The sequence below is a fragment of the Vulpes lagopus genome, chromosome 13, assembly GCF_018345385.1.
Source record: "Vulpes lagopus strain Blue_001 chromosome 13, ASM1834538v1, whole genome shotgun sequence".
Lineage (NCBI taxonomy): Eukaryota > Metazoa > Chordata > Mammalia > Carnivora > Canidae > Vulpes > Vulpes lagopus.
This window is the reverse complement of record NC_054836.1, coordinates 56,242,464-56,262,280: the sequence shown is the minus strand read 5'-3', so window position 1 is coordinate 56,262,280 and position 19,817 is coordinate 56,242,464. Positions and strand designations below refer to the sequence as shown.

The following is a 19,817-nucleotide window of genomic DNA, read 5'->3' as shown; positions in this document are numbered from 1 at the left end:
AAAACTCAAATAAGAATCAGCACGTAACATGATAAATAAAGACTTAGAAAACCCTAGTGTTGTACAGAGATCCTAAGCCCTGTGGTTGAGTCATGGTCTCCCACATTTAAACCCTTATAAAATACGGATTACGGTAAGATTCATCCTATTGCTACCACCTCACACGTGCGAGCTTGAACGTAATGATGATTTCCCGGATGTGCAATCATCATCGCTTTACATCTGTACTCCACGACGTGTGGCTCTCCCTCTCCTCCGACTTCCAGGCCTTTCTGACATACTCTGCAGAACCCATGGCTACTCTTAATTTCTGCCCCTTGTTGTGTGGCCCCCCCTTTTCCATGTTCCCTCTTTCCACCCTCTCTACTGGCAACCTGAGCGTCAGCCTGTCTTCTGAATTCCAGACTTATGTTTATAAATCTGATGATGTTTTCCTTCAATGAAAAAAAGTTATAGATGGAATGTTGACGATGTGCCAGACGTAACGCTAGGCACTGAGATAACAGAGGTGAATAAGCCGGGCTCCTTGCCCTTAAGGAATTCATTGTCTAGGGATAAAGACACAATTAGATAAAACATACCATAGTACAAAAAAAGTGATATTGAATCTTATCATTCAACCCCCCCCCCATTAGCTACATCCAAAATTCTTAATACTTAAATGCCACACAAAGTTAAGATCTCCATAATCTCTCATATTTATCTTTTTGGGGGGGAGGGGGAACATTTAAGTTTTACTCTCTTAGTAAATTTCAATTACATAATATACTGTTTTCAATTATGGTCACCATGTCATACATTAGCTCCTCAGACCTTCTTTATCTTAAAGGGATGAGTTTTTGCCCTGTTACCAACCTCTATAGTTGGGTCAAAAATACTTTAAAAATACATTTGGAATTTATTCCTCCTCTTCCACAAAAAAAAAAAAAAAAAATCCAAAAATCCAAAAACAAAACCTTAAAATGAATTTATTTGATCACCTTTGAGTGGTTACATGAAACTAAATTATTCTATACCATCCTATTCTACAGCCTTCATAGGTAAAAGAATTTTAGGTTTTCTTTGGTCATTTCAAATCTTCTCTTTTAAATGAGACTGTACATTGGCAACAAGATGCCTGAAAGGGGGCTAGATCAAATATCTGAACCGAGAAGGATGGCTAACCCAAAGGCTTGTTTCTGTTGCTACACTCCCAACAGCAACACAGGATAACACATTGGCTAATTAGCCAAGACAGAAACATGAGGAGCAGCCTCAAGGTCTGATAGCCTACAATATCTAAGAAATGTGCATGCCAGTCATTACGAATCTTCATCGGGGCAGATGCCTCCGTCAAAAGCCAACACTACTGCTAGAAAACCAACAGAATCCTAGGACCTTTTGACTATGGATCAGCAGCACCATTTTGTATACTTAGTCAAATACCTGCTTTCAGTGTGTTGAGGGTTGACATAGGTGCTTGAAGAACAGAATGTAACATTTTGTGGTGTAAAATTTTCGACACTGTGATTAGAGTATGCACCAGTGGTAAACCTCTGAAGAGTCCCAGAGCAAGCAAAGTATCAGCTACTCCCACATAAATGTAGAAAATATAATATGCGCTGGTACTGGTGAAGATCACTGCATAACTGCTGTTTACACTCTGAGTGCTATTCCCTTTGTCTTGAGAAGATGAGCTGCAAAGCAAAAAGAAACCATTATTTGGCAACCAAACTTCCCTGCTGAATTTCCGATACATGTAGACAAAACTGAACTTGAGTCTGAGGAAACACAACATATTTCACTAGCACAAGTAAGACCTTTGATCTCAAGGACCTAATATTGCAATGAAGTAGACTACATTTTTTCACCACTGAAACATTAAGCAGTCAGAGAAAGGACTAAATGTATAATGCTGTTTCCAATATTTTTATTGTATTTATGGAAACAAAATACAGCTAAATTCTGTAGGAACTGGAAAAAACAGTTGCAGAAACTGCACATGCTCGCAATTTTAAACAAAGAATTTAATTTTCCATCTCTATTAAACCATGGGGAAATGAAGCATCCTGGATATTATAATATTTAATAAGACCCAAATAATCAATAGAAACAAAATATAATCTACAATAGGACAAGGAATACTCACTTTCTAAGTATCCACAATACAACCAATGAAACAGCCACCTGAAATAAAACAATACACACTTGATTTTCTTTTCCAACATCTCTACCTATTCCTCCATCAAAACACACACAATTTCATTTTCCTTTGCCTCACTTTCCTGGGTCCAGCAGCTGCAATGATTGTTCTCAAAACCATTATATTGTGGTTATAACATGTTAAGTTAATAGAATTAAAATTCTACTATATTAAATACTTTGCCATTTCTCTCCCTCATTCAATAGAAACTATTCATGGAACCTCACAGAAGAGCTAGGATTGCAGTTAAATGTTTTAAAGAATAAATCTTGCTTCTTATAAAGAGACGAATAGCTTATTGGCAGATAATTCACTTACCTGTTATAAATAATTTCATTTAGTATGCAGTGCATGAGGGATTAATTCCTATGAAACCACTTAATTATTGGAAAAGATGTTCATATTTATGAAAATTAGATAAAAGTCTCAACAGTGCACCTGAAATATTTAAATAAGTTATAAAAACGCAACACCCCCAAAGCAAATAATCCAATATAATAATGGGCAGAAGACATGAACAGACATACAGATGGCCAACAGACACATGAAAAGGTGCTCATTATAACTTACCATAGGGAAATGTAAATCAAAACCACAATGAAGTATCACCTCACACCTGTCAGAATGGTTCAAATCAACAATACAAGAAACAACAGGTGTTGGCAAGGATGCAGAGAAAAAGGAACCCTCTTACACTGTTGGGTAGAATGCAAACTGGTGCAGCCACTGTGGGAAACCGTATGAAGGTTCCCGAAAAAGTTAAAAATACAACTACCCTACTATTAGATCCAGCAATTGCACTAATTTACCCAAAGAATAAAATTTACTAATCCAAGGGGTACATGCATCCTGATGTTTATTGCAGCATTATATGTAATAGCCAAGATATGGAAGCAGCCCAATGTCTACTGATTGATGAAAGGAGATAGATGATAGATAGATAGATAGATAGATAGATAGATAGATAGATAGATGATAGATAGATAGATAAGTAGATAGATAGCCAGGTAGATATAGAGATATATACATAATGGAATATTATTTATCCATAAAGAAGACTGAAATCTTGCCATTTGCAATGACATGGATGGAGCTTAGAGAGTATAATGCTAAGTGAAGTAAGAGAAAGACAAATACCATATGATTTCACTCATTTGTGGAATTTAAGAAACAAATGAGCAAAAGGGGGAAAAAAGGAGAGAAACAAACCAAGAAACAGACTCTTAACTATAGAGAACAAACTGTTGGTTGAGAGGGGAGGTCAGCGGGAGGATGGGTGAAATAGGTGATTAGGATTAAGGAGTGCACTTTTGATGAGCACTGAGTGATTAAAATAAAAACTTAAAAATAAATTAATTAAAACTAGAAAAAGATTATTCATCCAAAAAACAATTCTCAAAGGTACAAAAATTTAGCTTGTTATAAATTCACTTTGTTATAAAGACAAAACACATACTTTAGGTTGAAACACACACTACTAGTACTATTCAGGCTTTCTCAAGGTAGAAGCTCTTGTCTGAGGGATAAGTATTATATATCATAACTGAAAAAATAAAAATTTTTAACCACTATGGTATTTTTAGTTCCTTCAATATTTAAGAGCCATGCACCCAGTTCCACTTCAATCTGGTATTCTATTCTCCTAAACCCTGTGGAGAGACAATCTGGTGTTTGTATATGTGCTGCCGAAGCGAGCACAACAATCTTGTGTTTGCCATCACAACCCTAATACTAGAAATGACTGTAATTATATGACCCTCCCAAAACTAACTTTACCAGAGAATCTAATAGGAAAAAAAAAAACTGTGAATAAAACAATTTGAAAATTAATACAGCATAAAAATAGAGAAGAAATTTCTAAGTGTTCTTTCATATTCAATTTAAGTATCTAATAGTACTATATAAAAAATTTATAGGGACACCTGCGTGGCTCAGCAGTTGAGCGTCTGCCTTCGGCTCAGGTCATGATCGAGTCCCACGTCGGGCTCCCTGCATGGAGCCTGCTTCCCCCTCTGCCTGTGTCCCTGCCTCTCTCTCTGTGTCTCTCATGAATAAATAAATAAAACCTTTAAAAAATGTTTTATAAAGAACAATTGGCATTAACTAAGAAATGACATGATGAAGTTCTATATTTTAAAGAGGTGTATAAGTTTTAGTTAAATTCACATATTAGGAATATAATAATGAAAAATTTAATGTCATCATTCTTTCTTTCCTACTTTTTTTCATTGCACACATAGCCTCCATGCACTATATCAGTAAAAGTAAAGAAAAAAAGTTCCTGTTTCCTTGAAATTTAAGGAAATTCAAATTGACACAAAACAAGGAATCTGGGGGGATCCCTGGGTGGCTCAGCAGTTTGGTGCCTGCCTTCAGCCCAGGCATGATCCTGGAGTCCCGGGATCGAGTCCCACATCAGGCTCCCTGCGTGAAGCCTGCTTCTCCCTCTGCCTGTATCACTGCCCCCTCCCCTCTCTCTCTCTCTGTCTATCATGAATAAATAAAATCTTAAAAAGAACAAACAAACAAGGCAATAATCTGACTTTTTCAAAAGCCTTCATCCCAGGACGAATGCTTTCCTATTTCCTGAGACTAATCAAATCATTCAAGAATCAAGATAAGGGTATCCTTCTGAGTCACTCTTTGGTTATTATAGTCCCCCTTTGTTCCAATCAAAGGAGTGTCAATATTGCTGGCATTGCCAACATTCTTGGGATAAGAATAAATCCCAGAAACAAATATTTTATAATATTTACTAATGAACAATAACTCAAGTAGTTTTCAAAGAACTGGTCTAGTCAGTGTAATATAAAGTTATTTCCTGGCTTTTCTGAAGAGACCACTAGTGGATGGAGACACATAACTGCCAATCCAAACTGTTTTTGTTGACTAGAACAAAAACAGTTCCAAAGACTTGATATAATGATATAAGTACAAATATTTGGGGGCATACAGAAACAATTGGTTAAGCAAATTCTATCATTTCATTCCAAAACGTTTCAAGTTGTAAAGTTTATGCAGTTTATGATAGAGTGAGAGTTCTGGGTCATTAAAAGGGAAAAGCAAAAGGTCTTTATTATTTTATTTTTCTGGGGCTTTAAACTTCAATCCATATCACATAAAAAACAGTACAGTCTAAGTCAGCACTGTCCAAGGGAAATATCTACGATAATAAAAATGTTCTATACCTGCCTTGTTCAATATTGTTGCCGGTTATCACATGGGACACTTGTCACAGGAAATGTGTGACTGAGGGACTGAATTTTAAATTTTATTTTATTTCATTTCATTTATATGTTCATATATTGCTGTCGGCTACTGCATTAGAGAGTGCATGCATAGGTTTTAATAACTATTAGTTCTATAGGGGTGTAGACAGAGTATTTATTACATATTCATGTTAAATATCCAAAATCTGATGACAGCATTCTCTACGGACAACTCCATGAATGACCAGGATGATGATTCATGAACTGTGCAAATGTCCCCAAGATGAAAAAGAAGTAGCCAGTATTGGGGTCCCTGGGTAGCTCAGCTGCTCTTGGTGCCAAGAGCAACAGGCTCTTGATTTGAGCATCGGGCTCTTGATTTTGGCTCAGGTCATGACCTCAGGGTCATCGGATTAAGCCCTGTGTTGAGCTCTGGGCTCAGCGGGAATCTGCCCTTCCCTGACACTCTCTTTTTCTGAAATAAATTAATAAATCTTAAAACACACACAATTGAAAAAGCAGATAACCTGTCATGTAACATAGGGTAAAGTTAAAGAAGCCAAACCAATTTATTCTACAAGTTTTTTATATACACACAATTCAGAGCTACCTCCTGAGCCACACCACGGGATGTTTGTAAAGCAATACCTATTAAAACACAATGGGTATTTTGAGTTTTTAACCAAAGGAACACAGTATCCTAAATGTTCTGTGAACAGTATAAACATAAGTGCGGTAGTGTATTCCACCCATTAACTCTGTTTTGTTCACTACACACGCAACCACACTATACGCACAGAATTGTGCCTGACACATTGAAAGGACTTCAAAAATCTGTGTTGAATGCGTAAATGGCTGCATGAGCGAGCAGCAGGCCGTAATAGTAAAGTGCCACCTTGTCATGACTTCGTACACAGAATTCAATGCTTCACAAAATCATGCCCTGAAACGTAGACCCATGCTAAGTAGAACTGCCTTCAAAGGATTATTATTAATCAGTTACAGCTGAATATTAACGGAGTATATCACATGTCCATTTTACTAAAAATATAAAGTTACCCAGAGCTTCCTTCTTAACAAAGAGAATAGGATAGAGCAGTACTCTCGACACATTCCTTAAAAATTACAGGATGAAAACACTAAAGGATCTTGAGATACTCCAGTGTTCAATACCCACCAGTTGTTGTAAGAAGCAGGAAACTGTCTCCTAGTCTTATTTGCATTTCTTCTCAGTGATGTACCATCAAGCAGAAGCACTAGAAAGCCCAACGTGATAGAAATTGTATAGCCTTGGGGCACCTGGGTGGCTCAGCCAGTTAAGCATCCACCTTCCTCTCAGGTCACCATCCCAGAGTCCTGGGATCAAGCCCCGAGTCGGGCTCCCTGTTCATCTCCCTCTGCCCGTTCCCATCCCCCTACTCATGCTCTCTCTCTCTCTTTCTCTCTCTCTCTCAAATAAATAAAATCCTTAAAAAAAAAAAATTTATAGCCTTTACCCTTGGTGCCAATATCGAAGAACTTACAGAAAACACTTCTCTGCATAGAAAAAAATGGTCCAGAGATATAAAGGCAGACTGACTCCCTAATCAAAATAACACATTAATGATATGTCATAACAAACTGCATAAATCAAACTAATTTTTTTCAGTTTCACACTTTGAAGAAGTAAGAAAGGGAAGCATATGGAACCTACTCTATAAAACCACAAAATCTAAATTGGAGCATGGTGTCCATTAAAAACTAAAAATGGATAAATTACGTCATCAAGGGAGACACGTATCTTAACCTTTCTTCAAGTTTTCTGATCATGATGAGTATGGGGCTCTAGCAAAGGTTTAAAAGAACTAAACTATCTTCCCGGATTAGCACCTGCACCATGATACATGCTGATGAGATATGTCGATGTTACTGAGAAAGGGGCACACTGGTATTAAGAAAGAAGCTTGATCTAAAAGAAAAGCTGTGTAAATTTTGATTCGAAGAAGGTGACAGAACTGTGAACATCAGTGTTTAGCTATATAACCGTGCACATAATTAAAACAATTGCTATTCATCTACTATCACCAAGTTTTTATTACCTAAAGTTTTGACAGCCAGCTCATCGGTGATGCCCCCAGGACATTGGCCAAAGAGCTTCATCCTAGTATATAATGTCTTGTCTAGAAAATGGCATTATCAATGTGTTTTGCCCATTAAAAAGACATTTTTTTTTGCAATAACTGTGAGGGCTCCACTAATAATCTACATCCTCTCTTGTAATTTAGTTTCAAGCTTAAAGACAAAGGACCACTGTCTTCTTGATTAAATGAGCCAGTAATACTGTACACACGTGCAGAAGCTCAGTGCTCAATTACTAATTAGTTAATTAATTATACACCATTTTGAGAGGTACAGAAGTTCAGCTCTATGGAGCTGGATAGGACAAAGATCCTGTAAATTAACATAAATCATCACTACATTCAGATAAGACCTTTTTCTTTTTCTTACGCAACTCTACAAATTGAAGACAATCAAGATATATGACCTTTCAGTGCAGAGATTTAAATCATTAACAGTTATGAAAGGCTGGCTTGAGATTAAATGTGGCACAAAACTAGGTCTCATTCACATTAATGTTGGTCATTTGGCGTGACTAGCAGAGATTAATGAGGTAAATTTAAGATACATTTCAAAGCAATTTTTATTACTCATGCCAGACTGTCAAATTACCCAACTGCATATTTTTGTTAAAGTACAAAAGGGATTATTGAAACTTTCATTATATTTCGGTTATGGACTTGCTCACCTCAAACTATCTTGAGCTTTATAATGGTATGACATTAAGGGTATCAATGAGAACAGCAACTAGCATTGTCCAGTATGCGCCAAACCCTACATTAAGTGCTTTATAACCCTGATGTGGTTTCACTCACAAACATGACCTGGGAAGTTGGTATTATAAACTCTCCATTTTGTAGATGAGGATATTGAGGCTCAGCGTGGTTAACTTACCTTGCTCAGCTTCATTGTGTTAACAAGATGGACCGAGGTCACAGCCAAGTCAGTGTGATGCCACCGTGGGGACTGTACTACACTGCAACTCCCATCAAACTTCCAGTTGGTGTATGAATTTACAATAATAGGGCAAAAGAAGGGATATCACCAGGACTCAAGAGCAAATGGAAACTGATGGTTTATAGGTGAAACAATATGTACGACTTTTTGGTATATACCTTTAGATACTTAACACTATCTTAGTTGGTCAGGGAAAAGGGATGCTATTTTATGTAGACCTCACCACTGAGGTTAGAAACAGCCCAACAACAGGAAACAGCATGTAGCTCTAAGACTGGGTTTCAGTTACGTATGCATTTACACTTCCCAGGAGAGGCAGCTCTTCACCAGGGGAGAAACCCTGAAGGCAGTGGGGGCCTTCTTGTCAGATTTAGCTCATACCTTAGGGCCCATGCAGCGGTGGACGTCCCCTGGAATAAATATCTAGGGTAACTAGTCATCCTAGGCGGAACCCGATCCACCTGTGTGTTTTGTTGAACCCATCTAGTGTTCATTTGTTTGTTTTTATTTAATCAACTACCTACATTTCAAAAATGGGGAAGACTTTACAGAAAATATCTGGACTTCTATCTTATCTCAGTAGACAAAATGATTTAGCAAAATTGATCCTAAATTCCCTCACGGCAAGTGTTTGGCTGGTGCCGCATCCCCGTTGGCCCCATTAGACAACTGGAGGACAAATGCTCTCCAGCCTCAAAGCCACCTCACCCACAGGCATTCTGGCTAAGCCCCTTTTAGCAGTTAGGTGGCTGCTCCTCATCCAGAGAGAAGCCTCATCCATCATGCCGCTTCGAGAACCTCTAACATCGTTGTGCCCTGCCCTTGTAGCCTAGCATGCTGCTTGCACTTCCCTCCCTTGTTGTTTTATCCTGGTGACATGAAGGACAGCAGAGGCATGACAAAGAGACCATGATGGTGGCACCAAAGACAGACAAAATCTGTAAGCAAGCGGGTGATGGGGATCTCTAAAAGGATTGTTTAAAAGGGTTACCAAGCCACTAATACATATTTATTTCATTTTATGAAGACACAGTCATTTAAAGGTGATGATTCATCACTTGCATATTCAATAATGCAATATCTATAATCAAATGAACCTAAAACTGAGTACAGAATAATTTTCACTGCTTAATTTCAATCCATATAAAAGTATTCTACTTAGAAGTTTTGAACAACTCCACTAAAAGCTCTTCATACCTATTTTGTATGCTATATATGAAATATAGGAATATGAATATGGAAGTATGCATATCATTATATAATGTAAGGTTATAAATACACATATATTTGTATTTATATAATGGGAACACCTGAGTGGCTCAGGGGTTGTGATGATCCCAGGTCCTGGGATCGAGTCCCGTATCGGGCTCCCCGCAGGGAGTCTGCTTCTTCCTCTGCCTGTGTCTCTGCCTCTCTCTCTGTGTCTCTCATGAATAAATAGATAAAATCTTAAAAAAAAAAAACTATTCTTTTTTTTTTTTTTTTTTTTTTTAAAAAAAAAACTATTCTTAATGCAACTTTAAACCACAGTAATATTTTACAACAGAAAGTTCTTACCTCAGCCAGAAAAATAACTAAGCACCAAATTAGCACAAAAATTAAGTTCTTGTGGACAGTAATATATCGAAGGTATGTGTTCCATGTAGTCACTGGTGGTATGCTCTCGACATCATCAAAAAAGCACTCCTAAAAAAAAAGAATCATGGTTACTATGAGGAGACAACACAGTTTCACACCACCATTGTGGTTTTATGTTGAATGTGGGAAATTAAAGGAATACTAGTATTTGAAGCTAAATGAATTTCAACAAATATAAACCATTGTGAATGACATAGATGATGTCGCACAATAGCCAGTATAATGTCCACTGGAGCAACACAGGTTTTCAAAAACGGGAAACACTGTAATTTTTCAAAATTCTGAAAGTAAATCACTGATGATATGACTGTATTGATTTTGGACAGTTTTATCATTTTAATGCTTAACAGAGTCACACCTTTTATCAAATAGTACCATCAAACTGAAGTTTCCTAGAACTCCCCTTGATTTAATTCATTTCTTCGGGGGTCTGTGGACAGATACAGTTTGGAGTTTTGCTGGCTATTTCACTCAGTTTGGAGTTTGCTGGCTAGAGGTCTGCCCAATAGACATGAAGGCCCGCTGATGTGTGTATGCTCCTCAGTAGTGAAGATTCTCTCTCTTTCCAGATATGACTTAAGTTATAAAATTCTAATCTTCCGTGTATTTCCCTAGAAGTCTATTTGTCCTTTGGTAGATGCATTTCAAAAATTTGAAAAAGAGCAAGTACAGATATTCCTAAGGGAAAAGATATTTTTGTTTCTTACAAAGTCAACAAAATTCATAAAAGGAGCCCCAGAAACTCAAAGAAAGGGTTCTATGAAATGGAAATATAGCACACTGATTAGATGGAAAGATTTTTGGAAGCAAATGAACCTTTATTTGAATTGGAACTCCACCATTGACTTCCTAGAAGCTGCCTGAATTTAGGCAGCTGGACTTCTCTAAATTTCTGATTTTTTATCTGTAAATGAAGATATGGATATGCACCTTCTAGAATACTGGTGGGCACTAATTATACACTGCCTGGCACTCAAAGTTATCAGTAAGTAATAACGATTATCAGTTAAAGAGATCATTCTTTTTTTTTTTTTTTAAAGAGATCATTCTTTACAACTACATTTATCGGTTTGGGTTTGAGAAATTCATTCATATTGATATTAAAACCATACAGATAAACTGTTCCTTAGGAAACCTTTGCAAAATTATAGAAATCCTGGAAGTGTACATTTTAGAGATCACCTGTTTTGTTTTCTCATTTTACAAGAGGAGGAAATTTGGGTCCAAAGACCTCACATGACTTGTGCCTTGCCAAAGGCCACACTACTCTCAAGTGATCTACATTATCAAACATGTCAGTTCATTACATTGCTGCCTGATTCATCCAAGGCACATCGGGAATTTTCCTAGTAAAAAAAAGCAAAACACAGTAAACAAAAACCTTCCTCTTTTTATGTTGCTTCCTACTTGAAGAACAAAAGCATTTTATTCTTTAAAACTTAATGTAAAAGACTTTCTATCTGAAGGTTGGCACCAGCACACGTTGAGTTTCATATACCTTCTTTAAGAGAAACCTATCCCGATGGCCAACTTACAAAAGCAAATTTAAAAGATAAAAAGAAGCCCACACAAATTCGGGTAAGACTGAGGTACCAACCGGAATACCGAGGTAGTTCTGTCAAGGGACTAGCGGCTTATGTACTACCTCTATACAAAACCCTTCTTGGCCTCTGACTGAAGCTGTTATTTGTTTGTATCTTTATTTATACCCCACTTCCTTCCACAGAGGTTGGAAGGTGGTCACAAAGCAGATTTGTAATGATTCACAATTCCTCTCATTCATAATAACGATTATCACTGGCCTACTCAAGGACCCAACACTAGGCCTCACTATATCTTTCATGGGAAGAGGTATGTCCATCGCCAAAGGAAATAGGTTATTCTTGTACATTTTGAAGTTGCTTACGTAATTTATGGACTCTGGACCTTCCGAATCCTAAAATAATACTTACAAGTTTGATATCATGCTACGTACTGCCTTTCTCTCAGTTGCACTCTGTGACAACTAAAAGTAAAGACACCACCACTGATGGTTTATACATACCTTTAAATCCTCTTCATTAATTTCTTCACTTATTTCCAAGCCACTGTCTTGAGATAACCGTCTGGAATATATATCCATTTCAGTTAGATTTGTCTGAGGGGCCAGCGACATTTTTCGCGTGGATGCTGTTGTCCTTCGGTGAATGCTCTGACCTTGGTTCACGGAGGAGCGCGTCATCAGGTTCAGAACAGACTGTCTTCGTTGTCTCCGGAGCGTGGGGCCAGTGTCGATCATGTTGCTCCGAGGCAGGATGGCCTCTCCTTGCTCACAGTCGGGAAATAAGGACAGCCTTCGCTCTACTGGCACCTCAGACTCTCCTTCGATGCCGTTCATGGGTAACGGGGTCTTTTGTACAATTGAAAATTTTCTTATGGAGTTGATTGGATTAAGAATAGAGTTCTTCCTTTTTTCACCAAAGTCTCCAGTCTGTTTAAAAGACTGCTTTTTTGTTTCATTCCAGGGCACGGCCGCATCTCCTTCTAAGGAGAAACGCCGTAAAGTCTCAGTGATGATGGAGTTTCTTCTTTCCACACTGAACTGGTCAAAAGAATCATAGCCCATGAGCTTCGAGCTGAAGTCGGGCCGGAGACTTTGTAATTCAGAAAATGTCCCATAAAAATAGCAGCTACCTTCATGTAAAATTAAGACTTTGTCAGCTTTCTTTAAATGTTCCATTTTAGAAGTGACCAAGATCCTAGTTTTGTTAGCCATCAATTTACAGACACAGCTTCAAGAACATAAAAAAAAAAAAAAGAATATAAAAAGATATAAATAAGACATAAATTATATAATCTCTTTTACAGTCTATGTATTGCATTTTATTAATGTATTCTTAGGTAAAATGTCTATCATCCAATGTCATTATTATACTTAAGTAATTCTAGAAGTAAATAAAGGCAGTTAATTTGGTGTCCTCTTGAATTATTATTGCATGAAATATATTACTGAATTATTAGAGTATGCTATGTCATAAAGTTGAATGTTAACAAACCTAGAGCAAAATTAAGTATCTGATGTTAAATAAATGTTGGACGTTGAGCAAATTGGTTACCCTATGCGTCTTGGTTTGTTCATCTAAAAAATTAAAGAATTGCCAGATAACCTTTCAAGATCCCTGAGAATCTATATTTCTCTGTCCTCTAAAATATCAGAGCTTTCTTGTTCTTCACATTTTCTATCAATTTCCTTTTACATTTCAAGTTGGCCATGAATTTAGTTCTCAAGAGCTTATATATAAAACTAATCTGATCTTTAAAGCTGAGAATTGAATAATAAATTTGACTCTCCTCTAATAAAATTTCCTTTTAATTTAAAAATAAATCCTGACTAGCACCATCTAAGGAGATCAAATTCTTTTAGACATTAAGACATTATACATTGTATGGAGAGAGGAGGCATCAATCTCAGGGCACCTGGGTGGCCCAGTCAGTTAAATGTCTGCCTTCGGCTCGGGTCATGACTTTGGGGTCCTGGGATTGAGCCCCTGTTGGGATCCTTGCTCAGTGGGGAGCCTGCTTCTCCCTCTCCCTCTGCCCCTCCCCACATGTTCATGCTTGCTCTCTTTCTCAAATAAATAAAGTCTTAAACAAGAAAGAGGCATCATTCTAGATTATACCTTAACATACTAACAGAGATAACAAAGTTTATATTAGTAAGAAGTTACTTATCATACTCGTAGGATTGTAAAAATCTTAGGTATTAAATTTAAATCTAGGGGTAATGCAGCCATTTTATACACACACACACACACACACACACACACACATATCCATCCTTATTGCTTAAAATCCTTATTTTAGAAGAGTGTTGTAATAACTCTCCTGATAAACTACTTTATAGTTCAGGAAATCATTTGAAACTGAAATCAAGTCATATAACAAACTGCTCCTCTTAGGAACTTTCCACACATTGAGCCCTAGTGAGAGCTCCCATGAAATGTATATCCCTAGTTTTGTGTGATGAAGAAAGAGGTTCTATAGGAGGTATCAAGGTAGACCAATGGTCTGAGTAGTTGCCTGCATTAACACATTCACCTTATTTAGTTTCTTAAGAAAATCCAATTTAAGGAGAAGAAAGAATAAAATACTAACATACAAAAAAGTAAAAACATTAAGTGTAATAACCAATTAAAATAATATATGCCACAGGTAATAATAATGCAAAAACTACATTGATAGTGATCGTTACAACAATCAAGGGAAGAAATTGGGCTCCTGTGAGGTGGTCAGAAAAGCTTTTAATGGACATGATCTTGAAACTTGACTGTGAAAGGACGATCAGATTTGAGTGATGCTATGTCACATGCTGCCACCATGAGTCAACAATGGTGGCCATAATTCTCATGGGTAAAATGCAGCCTATGAGGGGATAATTGTTCTTTCTCATCTTTCAGCATGAGCATTATAAACTATTCAAAGAACATACCTTTCAAATATTTCTTTTTCTGTTAAAACATCCAGGTATCCAAAAGGAGAGTCTAAGAGGTATAAATCAGCATCTTTATATACTGCTCTGAAAAGAAAACAAATATTAAATCAGATTTTTAAAATATTTCCTGTCGGGGATCCCTGGGTGGCTCAGCGGTTTAGCGCCTGCCTTTGGCCCAGGGCATGATCCTGGAGTCCCCAGATCGAGTCCCGCATCAGGCTCCCAGCATGGAGCCTGCTTCTCCCTCTGCCTGTGTCTCTGCCTCTCTCTCTCTCTCTCTCTCTCTCTCTCTCTCTCTATGTCTATCATGAATAAATAAATAAAATCTTAATAAAATAAAATAAAATAAATAAAATAAAATAAAATAAAATAATTTCCTGTCATTTAGTGTAGGCAATTCTAAAGGCGAATCAAAAAGGTAAGCCGTAAATGATTTAATGGTTTTCACAATATCCCAAGAACGACTGAAGCAGCTTTGCTAAATGTAAGTGGCATAAATAGCAGAAGTCAACAAACTGAATCACACCACACCACACCATTTAAAGTATCACCTTAAAAAAGAAAATTTTGAATAATAGTATCTGTTGAGAGCCAAGCACCATGCTTGGTGCTGGGAATACAATGGTAAAAATTACATAGTCCCTGATTCAAAGATCTTGCATGTTGGTGGGAAAGCAAAGAGGAAAATAGACTTTTTCAAAACTGTAAAATGTCCGAGACCACAACTAAATAGCAGCAATACATAAGAAAAACATTTCAGCAGTGTTGACCGCTACCAACAAATTGTGGCTGTAATATTGCTTTGCATTTTGCTCCACAGAGTTTCAGTCTCTGAAGCATATTTCTAAGAATTTCAAACAAATGAAGGTTAAATAATTCACAACAAACATGTACACCCATCTGAGCTTTGCTTTTTCAGCTAAAGAACAAAAATTCTATAAGCAAGTAAAATCTTCATCAATTTGATCTTAGAGGGACACCTGGGTGGCTCAGCGGTGGAGGGTCTGCCTTTGGCTCAGGGTGTGATCCCGGGGTTGGGGATCGAGTCCCACAAGGAGCCTGCTTCTCCCTCTGCCTGTGTCTCTGCCTCTCTCTCTCTCTCTCTCTCTCTCATGAATAAATAAATAAAATCTTTTTTAAAAATTTGATCTTAGAACAGTAATACGATGAAGATATAGTCTCATATTAATGGAAATGAGTAAATCTTCATAACATTTTGATTTTTCAGGTGCAGTATGGTTAGTGACACTACCCCTCTCCCACACATAAGATTTGGCGTTCATGTATAATTCTTGGTACTTTCTATAAAACTTGTATTCAATCAGCTTGTAACTAAGAGAAGTGGTTTTTAAAAATCAGAAATAGCAAAAAGGCAAAGGTGGAATCTAAAAGAACTTTTGCAGCGTAAATTATTCTTGAAGATAACATGCAAGAGCTAGATAAAAGACCCCTGTCATTGGGACGCCTGAGTGGCTCAGTGGTTGGGCGCCTGCTTTCAGCTCAGGGCCGGATCCTGGGATTCGGGATCCAGTGCCACATTGGGCTCCTTGCAAGGAGCCTGCTTCTCCCTCTGCCTGTGTCTCTGCCTCTCTCTCTTTCTCTCTGTGTGTGTTTCTCATGAATAAATAAATAAAATCTTAAAAAAAAAAAAAAGACCCCGGCCAAAATGGACCCTCAACATCTTTCCTCCCCCCACTCAGTTCTCACTTTCCCTCTCCCTCACTTCTAGGACCAGTTTCTCAAGAATTGGAAATTCTCACCATCCCAAACCGGGCAGCACATGACACATTCCAATCAGAATAAGAATAAATAATCACTTTCAGTAGTACTTCAAATTGTGTACACCTCAGAATAAAACCAAATGTTAAACTTTCGTAAAGACAAACCCAATTCTGTGTTAAATGCCTAGAAGCCATGGAGCATACCATAAGTTCGAAATGGAATGCTTAAATTACGTCTTACTGTGGCTCACAGATTAATCAATCAATTTCCAACTATTTAGAAGCCATGATTTTGTCTGTGAATTATCCATATCTAGTGATGTATTACATCACGAGTAATCCCAAAACCAAATCATGGTTTAATGTCAAAAGAGTCAAGCGGACCCGACTGACTCAACAATTTCCTGGTATAGTTTTTGGCCAGTGAAGCTTGAACAGCCTTGATTATCTAATGATCTCTTCCATAAAGTGGGGAGAACAATTCTTTCTTTGCAAAGGGATATAAGGATTAAGTAAAATTACACTCGCACACACATACATACACACACAGTCCACCCAGAATAATACCAGGCAATTGCAGGTGCTCAGTATGTTATTTATCATTCCAGCCTTTGAAAGTAGAAGAAAGTAAGGAAGGGAACCAAAATACCGATAAGTCCATGTGACTTCTTGTTAACAACCTTGGCGACACAGCGAGAAGAATTCTATTCGAATAAAACTGGAAGAGCGTTTGACGTCTCATATCACCAATATTTTTTAAAACTGAAAGTTACAGGTTAACCACAAACTTTTATTCTTGACACGAATTAACTTTATGTACTTCCCTTTGACAGCTCGAAATGCTTAGAATAAGAATGTCTCTACCAAGGGACATCCCCGTCCCCCACAATGTTAGACGCTGCTTATCCTATTTGTTTTTCCTTAAAGATTGCAGACTTGAAGCCAAGTGACATCATTGGCCTCACTAGTTTTGTCATGAAAATTACTAATTATGTTGAAAATTTGAAAATGTATGTTTATCTAAACCAAGAGGTATCAACAGGTGAGTGAATTGTGGGGTGGGAGAAAGCGAGGGGCCCTATGATAGACTTCACAAAAATACTTTTGTTTTTCCTTGTGCTGTTCAGCATCCCAGAGTTTTCCACTTTGTATTAAATCACACCGTAAGGCAAACAAATATACAGATAGCAAAATGAGAGCGTGCAATTTGAAAAAGCCATCGCCTTCATCAAATATGAATACAAAATCGTTATCTATAGTTCTTAAAGGTGATTCTCAACCCTCTCAACCCTCTGATCATAAAACCCCAGGCATTTTTCAATTCCAGAAGCAGAATATAAAAAAACAGAGAATTGTCTATAATTTTTACATGCATGATATCCACAACCAATGCTCGCCAAACCAATCATCAGATATTCACCTCGCTAGGGAAATTCTTGCTCTTTGCCCTCCGCTCAGCGTGACGCCACCTTCTCCAAGAACGATGTTGTCCTTCTCTGCAAACTTGGAAATGTCCTATTATCAAAAAGAGGAAGTGAGAGAGGAATTGTTAGTATGTGTCTGAACTGGAAAGGCACATTTTCCTTCAAATGTAATCGTAGGTCACACCGTTGCTCTAACTACAGCCAAACTTTAAAACCCCACATCTCAATGATTTCAAACCCACTTCGAATGGGCAAAACATGACTGAAGTTTCAGAAATAAATTTTTCTTTGACTTTTTAGACGTCCTTCATGATCATGAAATATGAACCAGAAAACTCAAAAGGTAAACTACAGGTACATGCATGGGGATGTACACGTGTGTGTATTATCCAAAGGCCCAGCACACAAACCCAAGTACTACTGACATGCTAAAGTGCCATTCCCTTTCAATGTAAACTCACTCGTTTAAAAGGAAATCTCCAACAAGAATACACCTCCTAGCAAGAAAAACTAAAAGAATCCTATTCGCATGTCCTATAGTACCAAAGCATATTCAGTAGGTGGCCAAGGATACAAGGCAATTCTTTTCCATACGTCTCTCACCCACCCACCACCGTCTTCCTCCCCATCCATCCTCAGCACCTCATGCCCCTGTCGTGCACGCTGCCTCTCCTGTCACCACTGTCCACAGGGGTCATAACGTCCTTATTCCCAGTTAGTGAACTTCTCCTTGCAGCAACCGTGCCGGGCATTGTAAAAGATTAGAATTTATAAGAAGGAGTCCTTGACTCACAGTTATTGTTAAGTCTCATTTGGAAGATAAGCCATCATCCTGGAGCATGCTAAAAACATCCCAATGACTTAATTCTTTTAAGATAAGTTACCAAAACAGTACACAATTAATTGGCAAATTAATCGTTCAGACAACAGAAGTAGCCTATAACAGACAGAAAATGCCAGAAGGCCTTCTGGAAGAGATGACATTCACCTGACACATGAAGAATGAGTTAGACAGGTAGTGCTTTCCCTTTAATTTAAAAAAAGTTGCTCTCCCTCTGCTCTTCACATCCCCAAACATCTGCTCTTCTCTGCTGTTACCACCTTTTCTTCTTCCCTCTACCAAAACAAACAAAAAACCCACTTCCATACTATTTCTCCTTTTTCTTTCATAATCCAGAAGCAATCCACCATCTGTCCTTGACCTACCACCACCATCATCAAAATTTAAGCTATCAAAACGGTTACCTGTTATTCATTTGTGTCTGTTGTCTACCTTATGAAAGTTAAATAGAACTCAATATACAAAACTCTAAACCCAAACGCAGGTAAATTAACAAATATTCATTTATATTAAAAACTATTTGGCAGCTCCTAGAACCATATGGGCTCCTGCCCCCAAAGAACTCTTAATGTCAGTACTCCTGACAAAGGAGGACCAAAGGCCTGAGATTTAAAAAAAATAAATAAAAAGCTGACATGTTGGAGGACATGAGTAGGACTCAGCGGAGTCGGCCACGTGGAGAGGTCGCCGACAGCCAGCAGCCCTGCCCATGAGGAAGACCTTTGTCGTTGAGGCAGATGGAACCAAGTGCTTCATTTGCTTCTACTGAACTAAATGATGTTTTTCAACTCATGGGCCAAGCCACATATCTAGGATTCTAACCAAATGCAAGGCCTACAGCTGAATTCCACACTCCAGAGTCCAAAATCTCTATCCTCACTGAAGAAGCACCTCCAGGAACCCCTCGGTCCTTAGGCTTTGACTGAGCCTTTCGATGAAGCACATCCTCTGTCCTCACCTTAGGGCAACTAACGAGAACGCTTGCGGGTATATTTCTCTCCTGCACATTTACTCCCCCCGAATCCCATTCTCTTTTAAAAAAATGAATCTCTTAGAGTAAAAAAAAAAATAGTTTTCCTTATGTGAATGTATTGAGTACAAGCTTCTATAGAGGAGGCAAATTTTCTAACATGCTATGAAAAAGCCAGAGGTTGCTGGAATTATTAGAGTTTTCATTTTCCTAGATTTGAACTCAATACTATACTGTTTAAATCAGTGAAAAGCTTTTTGAATATTTTTAAAATTTAGGAATACCAGGAGTCATGCTGATAGCATGG

The 19,817-nt window shown here is 37.7% G+C and overlaps 1 protein-coding gene across 1 annotated transcript in view; it reads right to left on the bottom strand.

The window, feature by feature from the left end:
- The window catches only part of CFTR (CF transmembrane conductance regulator), a 162,535-nt gene that overhangs the window by 53,645 nt on the left and 89,073 nt on the right, over window positions 1–19,817 (bottom strand). Inside the window, exons 12-17 of the mRNA XM_041728196.1 lie at window positions 17,696–17,790; window positions 14,552–14,638; window positions 12,128–12,854; window positions 10,003–10,131; window positions 2,129–2,166; window positions 1,426–1,676 (exon numbers count right to left, since the gene is read on the bottom strand). Coding sequence (XP_041584130.1) covers window positions 1,426–1,676; window positions 2,129–2,166; window positions 10,003–10,131; window positions 12,128–12,854; window positions 14,552–14,638; window positions 17,696–17,790 — 1,327 coding nt within the window. The remainder of the gene's footprint in view (window positions 1–1,425; window positions 1,677–2,128; window positions 2,167–10,002; window positions 10,132–12,127; window positions 12,855–14,551; window positions 14,639–17,695; window positions 17,791–19,817) is intronic.